We start from the raw sequence: 14,928 nt of genomic DNA, 5'->3' as shown, positions 1-14,928 counted from the left end.
AGAATCCGGCGCCCCGACCGGAACTAGAACCCGGTGTGCCGACACCGCAAGGTGGAGGATTAGCCTATTGAGCCATGGCACCGGCCCCAATTCACTTTAACATACACATTAAGTATAAATAACAGACCTATAATTTAAGGGTATTATAAAAAATATGAATATAGCTTAGAGAATATTCATAAAATTAAGATTAATGGAAAATACATTCAATTGCATAAATGTTTTAATGATATCTGATGTATAAACTTTGATAAATTATCCTGTATTTTCAATAATAAAATGATTGCATAATACTTTGATTGCAATTGTTTGCTCATAGTAAATTTTATCTTAAATATATTTCTCATGAGTAGGTCATGAAAATGTATTACATGGACCCTTGCTGATTATATTAATGCCAAAATAACTGATTTTATAGAATGTTCTAAATGAACACAGCATATTTTTAGTGCTCTTTATTACAAAGACCAAAAACCTTAAGGAATGGGAAAAAGTAATTCCAACATTCAAAATTTTAATTATGCCTCTCAGATATGTGCTTTTAATTAAATGGTGACATTTTCCTTAATTATTATTGTTCTATACAACTGTCATAAACTTATAAATTTTAATTAAAGCTGCCCCAAACCCTAGTTATGGAGTGTCCACAAAGGAATTTACCAAAAGGCTTAACTGTAAGTAAACCGACAATGAATAAATCCATGAATTTCCCATTGGGATTTGTTCAACAAATTAACATTTGTATGAAGATAATGAGGTTCTACAGCCGATAATACTAAACAGTGTTTTTATAAAACTACATTTATAAACATGAAAAAAGCATTGTGAATAACTTCATCAAATACTTTATTATTATTGTTAGATGCTCCATTAAATTATATAATTCAGATTTATAGTACTAATCTGAAATATAATTTTTCCTGAATATATTATTTATATAAATAAAGATCTAATAATTTTGGTGGATAAAGTTGACACATTATAGATTTGAAGAATGCAGCAGGTCTGATTTTAATGAAACATTAAAAATTGTTCTATATCTGTATACAGTTTAGGAACCATTAACAGGATAGCAAATTCAAAATTTCTTAGAGATTTATCCCCCAGGACCCACAGCAGTTTGAAAAGGTAGCCATAGTATGGAACATCAAATGGTTTCCTTGAGCTAAATATTCTGAAGACAAATATAAATAAATTATCTAGCTATAACTCAATGATTTTCATTATCATTGTGACAAAATTAAGTTGTCAATTCAGTAATAAAATCTTCAAACAATTCATTCCTCAAGAAAAGTGTCTTCTCTAACTGAAATAACATCTGTGTTAGTAAAATGCAATCACACACATTTACTGAATTTGGATTCTTATTTGCTTGTTCAGTGAAAGACTCAGTATTGTAATTTCTCCAACAGCAATATGTCCACTCAATAGAGTTCCTGGTTCTTGGCTTCTCCCTGGCCCAGCCCTGGCTCTTTTAGGCATTTGGGGTGTGAATCATACATGGAAGATGTCTACGTGTCTCTGTTTCTTTCTCTTTCTCTTACTCTGCCTTTCAAATAAATAAATCTTATGGGGCCAGCACTGTGGCACAGAGGGTTAATGCCCTGGCCTGAAGCACTGGCATCCCATATGGGCGCCAGTTCTAGTCCTTTCTGCTCCTCTTCCAGTCCAGCTCTCTGCTATGGCCTGGGAAGGCAGTAGAGGATGGCCCAAGTCCTTGGGTCCCTGCACCCGCATGGGAGACTAGGAGGAAGCTCCTGGCTCCAGGCTTCGGATCGGCACAGCTCCGGCCATTGTGCCTAATTGGGGAGTGAACCATCTGACGGAAGACTCTCTTTCTCTCTCTGCCTCTCCTCTGTGTAACTCTGACTTTCAAATAAATAAATAAATCTTTAAAAAATAAATAAATAAATCTTACAAAGAGTATACATATATATATGTATGTGTGTGTGTGTGTAAAATCATCAAAATTCTATAAGAATGCAAATCAGAAACAGCTTGATCTCTCTGAACCTCATTGAGAATTCTTATCCATGTGATTATTAAAGTTGGTATTATGCTAAATACTTGAAAGAACAGATACATGCAATAGAAGAAGTGAGAACTCCCAGTAAGATCGAAGTTAACCATACAGAGGAAATAAAGATCATATAGGTTACTTTTCCATTTAAATAAATATATGTCTAAGTAGTACAATTAAATGTGTATAGGTTGTATGTAATAGTTGTATAATGTCCCTTGCACAGCATATTGGAATTTGGAAACTAGATGTTTATTTGCATTGTGTGATTTTTTCTCATAGGAGCATATTTTATGCTTAATATTTAGAAACCAATAGGCAAGTGTGTTTCAGGTTCACTTATGTGCTATGGAGAATACTCTGCAAACATGGCTGTTGGGTAAACTAATAAAATATCAAGTATAACCTATCATGTCAAAACTTGATTCATTCCAAATTATATTATATGCTACATTTTAATGTCAACAGAGTAGTTGTAATTTTGGATGGGAATTAGGATGCTATCATATGATCTGGTAAGATTTGTTACATTCATAAGGAGCCTAATTTTCAATAATGCTTCATAGTTAGAATTTAAAGAAAGTATTTCTGCAGTTGACAATGCATACTTTGGATTCATACAAAAGCTTTGCTAATGGGCTCTGCTAATTATTCTGAGCCAGCAGCAAAATACTCAGCACTAAGTTTATCACATGGTATATGCTAAATACAAAATAATGATCACTACTGTTACTGGATTTTGTTACTTGATTTTGATACTTTAGAACAAATGTCATTGATTATGTTGAACTACTAAATTTATATACTAATATATTCTTTACATGATATTAGGAATTATGCTCATAGCATTAAGTATTTTACTTATTTTTCACATATAAGGAAAAATGCAGATGATTTCAATATGCAATGATAATCAAATATTTACCCAGGGTGGATGGTGTGCAAGTTCCTCCATTTTGACAGTAGTTGCTACAGTGGTTGACTTCACATCTTTCTCCAGAATAACTGGGCCAACAGTGACATCTCAAATCACCCTTCTCATTTAAAATACATCTTCCTCCATTTTCACAAGTCGATTTGCATGAATCATCTGGTCATGCAAAGAAATGTACAAATTAGCATATTATTCAGGAGATGATTAAGTCAGAATACTTACACTATTAAAAATATCTTACAAGGATCTTATTTTTTCATAAAATAACTACTTGTAAGTACCAAAATAAATTCTGTAAGCAGAGTAATAGGTTCTAGTTGTTGAATAATGAATACAAATATGAAATTAATTTGTATTCTTTTTAAAGTATTATTAATCTTTTTTTATATTTGCTAAATATCAAATAAAATTAACTAAAACTTTCTGAAAGTAATGTATTTCCCATACAGGAGTTTTTCTTTGAGATGGAACTAACATGCTCTATTTTTCAAGAATGACTGACATTAAATCAAACTGAAATATGTAGAATATATTTAAAGCGTATATATACTTTCATGTACACATGCACTACTGTGTCCTGAGTGTATCTGTGTATGCATCTATACATTTGTATATACTGATTTCTCTTGATATCCTTGAGTAATTGGCTCCAGAACCACCTGTAGGTATCAAAATCTTTGAGTGTTCAAGTCTGTTATATAAAATAGTTTAGAATTTGCATATAACCTGTATATATATATATATATATATATATATCTTCTCATATACTTTAAAATCACTTCTAGGTAATTTACCATACCTAGAAAAATGTAAATATTATATAAATCATCGCCAAACTGTATTGTTTAGGGAATATTGACATGAAAAAGAACAGACAAAATTTAAAAAATTATTTCCAAGTTGTGGTTGGTAGAATGGGATGAAGATACAGAAATCACTCCCTACACAGGCATACATGCACACAAACACACATACCTGAGTATATGTATGTTATTTATACTATAAATATTTAAATGAAGCGATATTCTTTTACATTAGTCCTTATTTTGCACTAACATAAACTTACTTTTTAATTTCATTGCTGCACACATTTTCTGAGGTACCCTTTCACAAAATAAAAAAAAAATAACACAGGTTTAGCAAGACCTGTGTTTAGTCCTAGTTCTACCACTTACCAGGCATACAAGTTGACCTACCTAGGATTTCTGTTACTTCACTTCAAAATGGCTTGGATGATCTGGGGACAGCGCTGTGGCAAAGCCAGTGCAGCCATCACCTGCAATGCCGGCATCCCATGCGGGCACCGGTTCAAGTCCCAGCTGCTCCACTTCTGATCCAGCTCTCTACTATGGCCTGGGAGAGCAGTGGAAGATGACCTAAATCCTTGGGTCCCTGCACCCCCATGGGAGACCCGTAAGAAGCTCCTGGCTCCTGGTTTAGGATTGGCACAGACTCCAGCTTTTGTGGCCACCTAGGGAGTGAACCAGCTGATGGAACACCTCTCTCTCCATCTCTGCCTCTGCCTCTCTGTAACTCTGTCTTTCAAATAAATAAATAAATCATTTTAAAAAATGCCTTTGATGAAAAAGAATTTAACTTAGATTTGTGTGAATATTAAATAATAAATTTAAAAATAAGTAAAAATTCTCAAAGTTCATAAATGTGAAGTACTTAAGTATATACCATTCATACCTATACACAAATGAGAATTTGACTTTCAGTCATATCTGCCATATCTGGAATAGTAAAATAAAGAAGAATGGAGAGCTACGTGTATAAGATGCATTGTACATTTTTCACAGGCAATGGATTACTGATTTGGTTAAGTAATCAAGTACCATTCTTATTGAGCACTATTTCCCAAGTGCCTTGAAAGTACACTGAGTGAAAGTACACTGAGGGAAAGCTCAGGTGGACTATCTTCTATGAACACCAGAAGAAGAGCCCTGGAGAAGCTGAATGAAAGATACTCCAGCTGGACCTGGAATGGAGAGTCTGGAGGAAGGGAAGAAATTGCAAGTGACAAGCATTTTTGAAGAGATAAGGAAAGAATGAGGGAAGAAATCTGGATTTTGGGCTTTGCCCCAAAAAGAAAATGGGGTGAAGAATGCACAAAGTCTGAGACTGATTATATCAAAATATAGCAATGTGAGTTTGATGAATTTGGATGCATTCTAAAGGTAACTGGGAAATAAAACGTATTTTAGCATTGTATAAAGAGAATAGGGGTCAATTAAGGACAATTCCTTGTCTTGATCAGTACAGGTAAGTGGAAACGCAGGGCAATAGGAAATGTAGGGGTGATTTAGCTTTGGGTCTATTAAATTGTAGTTACCTGTGCAATACAAATGAGAAATTCTAGCAAAGAACTGAGTATAGGGTCATTTTCTAATGAAATATCTAGAGTTCTTGCTTAAGTTAAAATTTACCATTGCATTTATCACTCATTCAGAATGATCTATCTCAATGGAGTCTGTAAATGTGAACAGAGAAGATAAATATGTAAGGCATATTTGGGGTTATCTTGAGGATCTCACTTTCACTTGTAGATGTTCTGATAAACCACATGGGTATCCAAAATCTCTATATTCTGGGGCTTGTGTATTTCTGTAACATGCTTACTTTAGAGATTTAGAAATACAGCACTGTCTGATGAGACAGAAATGGAGTTGAATTCTTTTAAAACCTACAGTAATAGTTCTATAATGAAAAAGAAGGCTGCTTTTGTCAATACCTAAATCACCTCCAGAAGTCAAACTCCAGCAATTATAATCAACCATTGGAAAGAGCAGGTGAATACTTCCCCAAGAATGAGTACTATTTGAATTTCAAATTTCTCACATGAAGATTAAAAACATTCACTGTGCTCATCATTTAACAATAACAGCTTAGAGAAAGGCAAGCAATTATAAAGAGCTGAAAACCCTTGGCTATATCAAATGTTAATGTCAGGAAAAATTAATTGGCATTTATCTACACCAATCAATAATTCTGAAATCTACTTATTTGTGTGCCTTATTAAAGTGGTCCAAGTCATCTATTATCAAGGACTGCACGTGAAGAGACACATTTGAATATTTTTAATACTCCCATTAAATTTAAAATTTTCTTTTAAATTATGAAAATGAGCTTTGAGGAGGCTTCTGGAATAATGCATTAAAGCAAGGTTGAAATAGTAAAAAATTTTTTAAAAGATTTATTTATTTATTTATTTATTTTAAAGTCAGAATTATAAGGAGAGAGGAAGAAACAGAAAAGGGAAATCTTCCACCCATTGGTTCACCACCCAGGTGGCTGCAATGGCCAAGACTGAGACAGGTCAAAGCCAGGATCCAGGAGCTCCATCTAGCACTACATATGAGTGCCAGGGAGTCAAATATTGGGCCATCATCTGGTTTTTTCAGGCCATTAACAGAAACCTGGATCAGAAGTGGAGTAGCTAAAATATAAACCTTTGCCCATTTGGGATGCTGGCATCGCAGGTGGTAGTTTTACCTGCTACACCACAGTGCCAGCCCACAGTAAAACAAATTTCTAAAAAGTTTTACATTTGGTTAAATACACAATCAGATAACCAAACTTTCTTCTTTCAAGACAAAAGCAATATAATTTGAAGACTTAATGCAACAAAAAACAGGCTTCATTTTCTTATCTGCTTTATGGTAGCAGCTTTATAGTACAGTTTATGGGTCTACATTTTGTAAGGTATTGTGATACTAAGAATTTACCCATATTATTTCTGGTATTTCCCACAACCTTGGAAATGGGCACAGCAGGTAACATGAAAGCATTGGCATTTATTGTTTGATGGTTGCAAGAGCTGATTGCCTAGGGTTCACCTCAAGGTACCACCAATTACTAGATAATGTTAGAAAATCAAATGAGCTGCTCAGTGATTCAATTTTCTTATCTATAAAATAGGAGAAATTACAGCAGGGTACCATCATGATTTTGTGGAGATTAAATGAATATATAGAGAGATTATGAAAATTGAATGAATTAATTATTGCTAACTGAATATATAATCATACCTTGCTCATAAGTCCTCAAAATATTTACTACTATTAAATATAAAATATTACCATTTCTGTTACATAGTAGTTGTAGTACTTGAGGAAACCAAGTCCAAGAGAATCAAATATAGAACCCAAGGCAGAAAACAATTGAAGTGATAGAACCTGACCTACTCCAAAGCCCCACCACAGCCACGCTGACAGCCACCTTCTTCCAGAATATGAGGGTACTTCAAAAAGTTTATGAAAAATGGAATTGAACATTTGTGTTCATTTTGTTGCAATTTTTAAATTGTATATGTAACTTATACATGATGAAAAAAACTACATAGCTTTTTCTCCGCACCAAAAGAAATGACATTTCACAGAATCTGGTTTTGGGGCAGGTGTCTGGCATAGCAGTTAAGACGCCACTTCAGATAGCCGCATCATATACTTGAGCACCTAGTCTAAGTTTCTGCTGCTCTTCTGCTTCCAGCTCCCTGTTAATACACACCCTGAGAAGCAGCAAGTGGTGGCTTAAGTACTTGGGTCCCTGCTACCCATGTGAAGGCTGAAAGGAATTCCAGGCTTCTGACTTCAGCTTGTTCCAGCCAACGCTGGGGAGTGAAAGGGCAGATGGAAGGTCTTTGTCAGTCTGTCTCTATCAGTCTCTGTCTCTCTGTGTCTCTGTCTCTTCATTTCTATCTATCCTCTGCCTTTCAAACAAATAGAAATTAAAAATAAATATTTTAAAAAATCTGTTAATGAGAGTCTAAAGTGAAATGTACACCCCTTTCATAGTTTACACTACAATCCAGTCTGAAAAGAGGAGTACCTGACAATGGGCATGACTATGAAACGAGCAGGGCTGTGGCCGATGGCTGCTGTGCACGTATGTGGTCCAGGGACTTTACCAGAGGGGAAAATCCGTGTTCCCCATTGACTCTGAATCTGGCTGGGAGAATTGACAGGGGTTGGGAACACATATAGGATTGTGAGGTGACCCCAGCCTCTCAACATAATAATGGACTCCAGGGCTCTGGGACTCAAACCACCTAAGCAGAACTCCCAGACAGCTGGATCTGGGAACGTGTCAGCTTCTCTGTGGATGTGACAGGCTAGTGGGGCAGAGTGGATCTTCTGTACTCTGTGACTGTGAAAGCCCTGAGTGCTGAGACTGTGGGAGTTCTGTGAATGTGTGGGAGGGCACAGGTTGCAGCTGGGTCTCTGGGAAATCACTATGAGCAGTTCTACACACACAGAGCCAATTGTGGCCATTTGGGGAATGAACAGGTGGATGGAAGACATTTCTTTCTGTCTCTCCCTCTCTGTATGTAACTACAGCTCTCAAGTAAATGAATAAAATATTTTAAAAATAAAAGGATTAGGGGCTGTCACTGTGGCACAGAGGGTTAAAGCCCTGGCCTGAAGCGCCAGCATCCCATTTGGGAGCCAGTTTTAGTCTCCACTGCTCCTCTTCCAATCCAGCGCTCTGCTGTGGCCTGGGAAAGCAGGGGAGGATGGCCTAAGTCCTTGGGCCCTGCACCCACATAGGAGACCTGGAGGAAGCTCCTGGCTCCTGGCTTCGGATCGGCGCAGCTCTGGCCGTTGCAGCTATCTAGGGAGTGAACCAGAGATAATCTCTCTGTCTCTACCTCTCTTTGTAACTCTGTCTTTCAAATAAATAAAATAAATCTTTAAAAAAAAGGATTAATATGCAGAATCTATGAAGAGCTCAAAAAACTCAACAACACCAAAACAAACAATCCAGTTATAAATGGGCAGTGAACTTAGATACTATTCAAAACAGGAAACCAAATGCCCAACAGACACATGAAGAAATGCTCAGGATCACTAGCCATTAGGGAAATGCAATTCAAAACCACAATGAGCTTTCATCTCACAGCAGTTAGAATGGGTCTCACACAGAAACAACAAACAATAAATGCTGGTGAGGATGTAGGGGAACAGCTACCCTAATCCATTGTTGGTGGGAATGTAAATTGGTGCAGCCAATGTGGAAAACAGTATGACGATACCTCAGAAATCTGAATACAGACTTACTATATGACCCAGCCACCCCACCCCTGGGGATTTACCCAAATAAAGTGAAATCAGTAGATGATAGAGTGTTCTGTACCCCTATGTTCATTCCAGGTCAATTCACAATATCTAAGATATGGAATCAACCCAGAAGTCTATCAACTGAAGACTGGATAAACAAATTATGGTATATATGCACTACGGAATATGCCATACGGAATAAATAATAAATGAAATCCTGTCATTTGCAACAAATTGATGCAACTGGAAACCATTATTCTTAGTGAAATAAGCCAGTCCCAAAAAAGACAAATAACATATATTTTCCCTGAACTGTGGTAACTAACAGAGTACCTAAAAGGTAATCTATAGGAGTGAAATTGACACTTTGAGATTTGCTACTTGTTTACAGCCTTTGTTTCGACTGTTGACTAACAGTGTTTTTTTTTTTTTCTTCATACTAATACTTAGTGTAGGGTTAATCTTATGAATATAAATTTAACTGAAAATAGATCTTTGAAAAAATTGAGAATGGGAATAGTAGAGGAAGAAGGAAGAATTGTGGGAATGTGGGCAGGAGGGACGGTAGGGTCACCATGTTCCTGAATCTGTATATGGGAAATACGTGACATTTGTATAGCTTAGCTAAGATATAAAAAAAATTTACTTAATTCTCTTATTCTCCCATAACAATGGAGACAGCACTGACCCTTTTTTGGAGAATTGGTAAAATCCCTTCTTAGTGCCAGTGAAAGCACTTTTTTGGTAATTGAAAAAAATACTGATTTATTTATTTGAAAGGCCGAGTTACAGAGAAAGTGGGGAGGAATTAGAGAGAGAGGTACATCCTTCCTTTATCGGTTCACTTCCCAAATGGCTACAATGACTAGGTTTGGGCCAGTCTGAAACCAGGAGCCAGGAAGTTTATCCACGTCTCCCACGTGGGTGCAGGGTTGAGTTCAAGCACCTTGACTACTTTCTGCTGCTTTCCTAGGTGCATTAGCAGGGAGCTGGATCAGAAGTGGAGCACTAGGCATTCAATCCAGTGCTTATATAGATGCCAATGCTGCAAACAACAACTTGACCAACTATACCATAACACCAGCTCCCGTTTTTATTTTTGTTGTTGTTGTTGTTGTTTTTGGTAATTGACACCAAAGTGCCCACTGAATACACCAACTGTGACTTATACTTAGCCCTCTGATAGGAATTTCCAACACTGTCACCCACAAAAGTGCTTCCCACATCCTATACACTAACTGCAATGACTCATTTTTTTTTTACATGCTGTGTGCCCATGTCTTTTCAGTTTCTTCTGCTTCAATGTTCTCCCTTATGTCCACTTAATCTAAATGCAATCACTCTTTGCAGATTTTTGAAAGTCAGATATACTACAGAAAATTCTAACTTGCCCTCAGCTGGATAATTATCTGAAATTTTATGGTACTTTTAACTCTGTCTCCTTTGTGACCTATATCACTGTCAACAGAAATAACAATTATGAATGTTGATGTCATTCATCATAACATCTTTTCTACCTCTTCAGCTTTACACACAAAATTCTTAAAAAGAGATGTTTTAGGAGAAGACATTTTGCATAAATTTTTAAAAATATAATAGTTACATACGCATACTTAATGCCTTGTCAAAGACAAAATTCTTCAAACTCCATGCAACCATCAGAAGAGAATGAGAAAATTACAGATGTGTGCAGATGCTGACTGAGGGCAAATGCCCAATGTTCATGTGAGGAGTTCATTCCAACTGAGGTTAGTAATACAACATGCTAGAAACACTGCAATGAAGATATCCTAAGTGTGTATTTTGGTGCCAATGTTTCCTATTACACTCAATTGATTTTTTAGCATTGTGTTTTTGTCTATGATGTAAAACTTCCTATTGTAAATATTCTTTCCCCTTAATAGTATTTTTTCCCATTATGACAAATGTTCTGATTATGTGGGAACCTATTATCAGTCTTTATGGATATTAAAGAGAAAACTCTTCTTTGCCTTTCCCATCAGATTTTTTTTTATTTTGTTTTTATTTATATATTTACCACTTAACACAAAAAAAATCTGAAATGATGTTTCAATTTTTATTGTTTATTTCAAGTTCTAGCTTCTAAATCTTATATTGCATTAAACAACCTTATGTTTTATTTCTAAATTTGTCTTCTTTTTTTTAAGATTTTTTATTATGTATTTGAGATAGAGAGGAAAAGACAAACAGTAGGGTCTTTTATCCACTGGTTCACTCTCCAAATGGCTGCAGTGGTCAGATCTTGGCCCATCAGAAACCAAGGAGCTTATTCCAGGTCTCCCACATGGGTGAAGGGGCCCAAGCACTTGGGCCATCTATACTGCTTTCCCAGACCACAGCAGAGAGATGAACTGGAAGAGGAGCAGCTGGCATATGAACCAGCGTCCATATGGGATGCAGGCACCGCAGGCGTGGACTTAGCCTATTATGCCACAGCACTGGCCCCTGGCCTCTGTTTCTAATTAGATTTTTTCCTTGCTCATAATCCTTAAAATATTTATTATTATTTTTTGTAGAAAGATGAATGTATTGTAAATCACATTTTACTCAGAAGAAAATGAGATGTAGTTTCCAAATTAGTGTTAGGCACACAGGATATATTGGGTATAAACTTACTGAATGAATAAATGAATTTTTGGATTGGGTTTCAACCCATAGTAGAATGGCATCCTAAAAATACAATTGTTTTTTTCTGATATAGTAGCTACACAAAAATGCCTTTTGATTCTGTGATATAATTCAAAGTTCTAAATCTATTGCTAATGCATTTTTAAGTGTCAAATGCTGCTTCGTGAGTAAGTGCAAACAAATTAATAAGAAGTCTTCTACAAAGAGAAAGGATTTATGTTCAGAACCATGGATATCAATTCAATTTGCTTGATGGAGCAGGTGATTCTGCTCAGTTTAAATAGTTGCAAAAATTTATTGTAATTATGAACATTTTTTTTTTTACAGAACCATGACGTATACCTACCTAACAGGCTACCATCTCTGCAGGTGCCATTAATCCAATGTTTTCCTTCTGGGCAAGCACAGGTGGCACCAGAGGGATTCAGCAAGCAGAGGAATTCACATGCTAAATCCAAGCATGGATTGGGTACTGCAGAAAATAAAAGAGAGGAACATAAAGAATGTGGCGGTACAGATAAGCAATAGTTTCAAGGATACGAAGTTCGCTAAGGTGAATTGGTGAATTAACAATATTGAAAGAAAGCACATCACATTCTGTGATGAAAGTCTCAATGCAGTGCCATTGTTCTCTTTTACAGGTCAAGACAAATTTCATTAATAGGAAATTTGCCCTAATTGTACTTCCCAAAAGGAAAAAGAAATTATTCTAATCCATAGCTGGCCACTCTCTTGAATGTTGTAAATGCATTTTGGTAAAAATGAAGCAAAACTAAGCAACAACAACAAAAAAGCGTTGGTTTTAGAACTCAAAGTGCAGTTTGCTTAAAAGCAAAGCCATCTGAAGTCTTCAGGGATCTAGTCCTTTTAGATCTTCAGAAGACTGCCCGACCATGCAGGAACAACTTTCCACTGGTATTTACAAAGGCTGAAGATCTATATATGTCAGTTCAAAACACAAACAAAAGACAGTACTTTTGTTTCTTTAAAACTCTTGTTTAAAATTACTTACTTTCAATCAGGTAAGGAGTTTGTGGGCATGTGTAAATGTTTGCTGTACTTATTTTGGTGTAGATGTTTATCTAATTAGCATCCTTTGCAGTCATAGCTGATTTGTGGCCTTCCCTGGAGATTATACTCACTACAATGGAACAGGAATGGCACTGAAGTAACCGAACTGATGACTATCAGAGTGACTTCCTGTGGAAAACCCCTTTTATTCAGGATGAGGTTTTATATTAGTTTATTGGAATGTGGCAATAATTGACTATGAATATGAATTAAGTAGAACTAAGAAATGAGATAAAATGCCTTTACTTTAACTTTAGAATGATTGGCAAGGGGCAGAAAGACCTTGAATAGAATATTAGGAAGATTTTAGGCAACCATGGTTTGTTTTAACCTGTATCTTAAACTAATTTGGATAAACATTTACTATTGTCTATCCATATAACTATCAAATCATATTTTTTCATTTGCCATAAATAAGTTATACATTGAAATAGCTTCAGATATATGAAGATATCAATAGAATTTCAGCCATTTGTTTTACACTGTTCTTCTATGACTTTGATGTCTTTGTTTGAAACATGTATTTCATAACTATCGCAATTATCTACATACTTCTTTCTAAGAGGGAGAATAACAATAATGATGATAAAAAATAAATTTAGGAAAACACTTTCATGATCTTGGGAAGAGTTCTCTTTGAATATTTTTAAAGAGAATGTTAGTTTTTGACAATTACTTGATTATAGCAATATGAGTCAAAATGGCTAAGGCTGAATTTTTTTGCTTCTATCATCTATAGGCTCACCAGTTTTTATTAATAATTGTAGAAAAAAGAATAGCACTGTTTAACAGCAATGCCAATTTTGGTTTCAGTGAAATAGCCAAATGCTAGAAAATTTCACAAATCAAATTATGGCAGCAATGGAAACTTTTACATTATCTCTATTTTGATCTTGGTATTTCAAGAAGTCTGATGAAATCAAAATTAAAATTATTTAACTTACTGGGATTGACAATGAAATAACTAAAATATATTAATTATTTTGAGAGGTATAGAAGAAAAACATTCACCAGTAGAAAACTTTAAAAAATATTATACTCACAGTCTACTTGTTTATAGCGTTGAGATATCAAAACACCTTTTGTTTTATCAACATCTAAAGCTAGGAACTCTACTGAACCATGGCCAAATTTTTGTACTCGAAAAACACCATTTTTAGGTCCTGCTCCATATATATAATCTTCAAAGATATCAATTCTATGTGGATGTAACAAACCTAGAATTTTTAAAAGATGAGGTTATAAAATTATAATGTATTTACTCAGACTTAGCAAATGAGCTTTATCCAAGATCATATAGGAAATCTTACTACTGTTTCTTTAAAAAATTTAAATTTGGAATATTTCCATATTAGCTGTGAAGTTGTTGGAATTAATTTCTTGGCAGTTGGGATACACAGAAAATTAAATGTCATTCAGAACATTAAAACATTTTTCATCATCACTTTAATCATCCTCATCATCACAAAGCATTTTCTCAGGGTTTACTATATGAAGACTGATGTTCTGTGCTATGTGGTTGACAAAAGAAAAGTGTACTGTGGGCCGCTCCTATCTGATGTACAAAGCAGTTAGCTCACAAAACTCTCCATTTGTGTTCTGGATCAAATTAATAGTCAGATTAGATTACCTGAGTGCCTAGTTTATTAGGTAGTCATTGGTTAATTTTACACAGCATTAAGCAAAAAATAAACAAAAATTGAAATTATTATTGTCTCTTTTAAAAATTAGATAGAAAATGCAAGCTGAAAACTGGTAATTGTGCACATGAGTAGTATTTTAAGAGATCTTACTAAAAGAGAAATCCATCTTTTGGTAATGAAATTTGTTTTTTATTTAAGATTATATTTATTTATTTGACAGGTAGAGTTACAAATAGTGAGAGAGAGAGATGGAGAGAAAGGTCTTCCTTTTCCGTTGGTTCACTGCCCAAATGGCCGCCACGGCCAGAACTATGCTGATCCGAAGCCAGGAGCCAGGTGCCTCCCCCTGGTCTTCCATGTGGGTGCAGGCACCCAAGCACTGGGGCCATCCTCCACTGCCTTCCCCGGCCACAGCAGAGAGCTGGACTGGAAGAGGAGCAGCCAGGACTAGAACCCGGCGCCCATATGGGATGCTGGTGCCGCAGGCAGAGGATTAACCCAGTGAGCCATGGAGCCAGCCCCCGGTACTGAAATTTGTAACATGGAAAATGA

General features: G+C 35.6%; 1 protein-coding gene across 4 annotated transcripts in view; it reads right to left on the bottom strand.

Moving 5' to 3' along the window:
- Positions 1 to 14,928, bottom strand: part of LRP1B (LDL receptor related protein 1B) — a 2,138,546-nt gene that overhangs the window by 82,024 nt on the left and 2,041,594 nt on the right. For all 4 annotated transcript variants that reach the window (XM_051849573.3, XM_070071546.2, XM_002712121.6 and 1 more), the window contains exons 81-83: positions 13,777 to 13,950; positions 12,009 to 12,134; positions 2,946 to 3,110 (exon numbers count right to left, since the gene is read on the bottom strand). In XM_051849573.3, the coding sequence (XP_051705533.3) occupies positions 2,946 to 3,110; positions 12,009 to 12,134; positions 13,777 to 13,950 (465 nt within the window). The remainder of the gene's footprint in view (positions 1 to 2,945; positions 3,111 to 12,008; positions 12,135 to 13,776; positions 13,951 to 14,928) is intronic.

Source organism: Oryctolagus cuniculus, chromosome 3, assembly GCF_051225735.1.
Source record: "Oryctolagus cuniculus isolate XC-2025 breed Fujian yellow rabbit chromosome 3, ASM5122573v1, whole genome shotgun sequence".
In the NCBI taxonomy this organism is placed as follows: domain Eukaryota; kingdom Metazoa; phylum Chordata; class Mammalia; order Lagomorpha; family Leporidae; genus Oryctolagus; species Oryctolagus cuniculus.
This window is presented reverse-complemented; position numbering and strand designations above follow the sequence as displayed.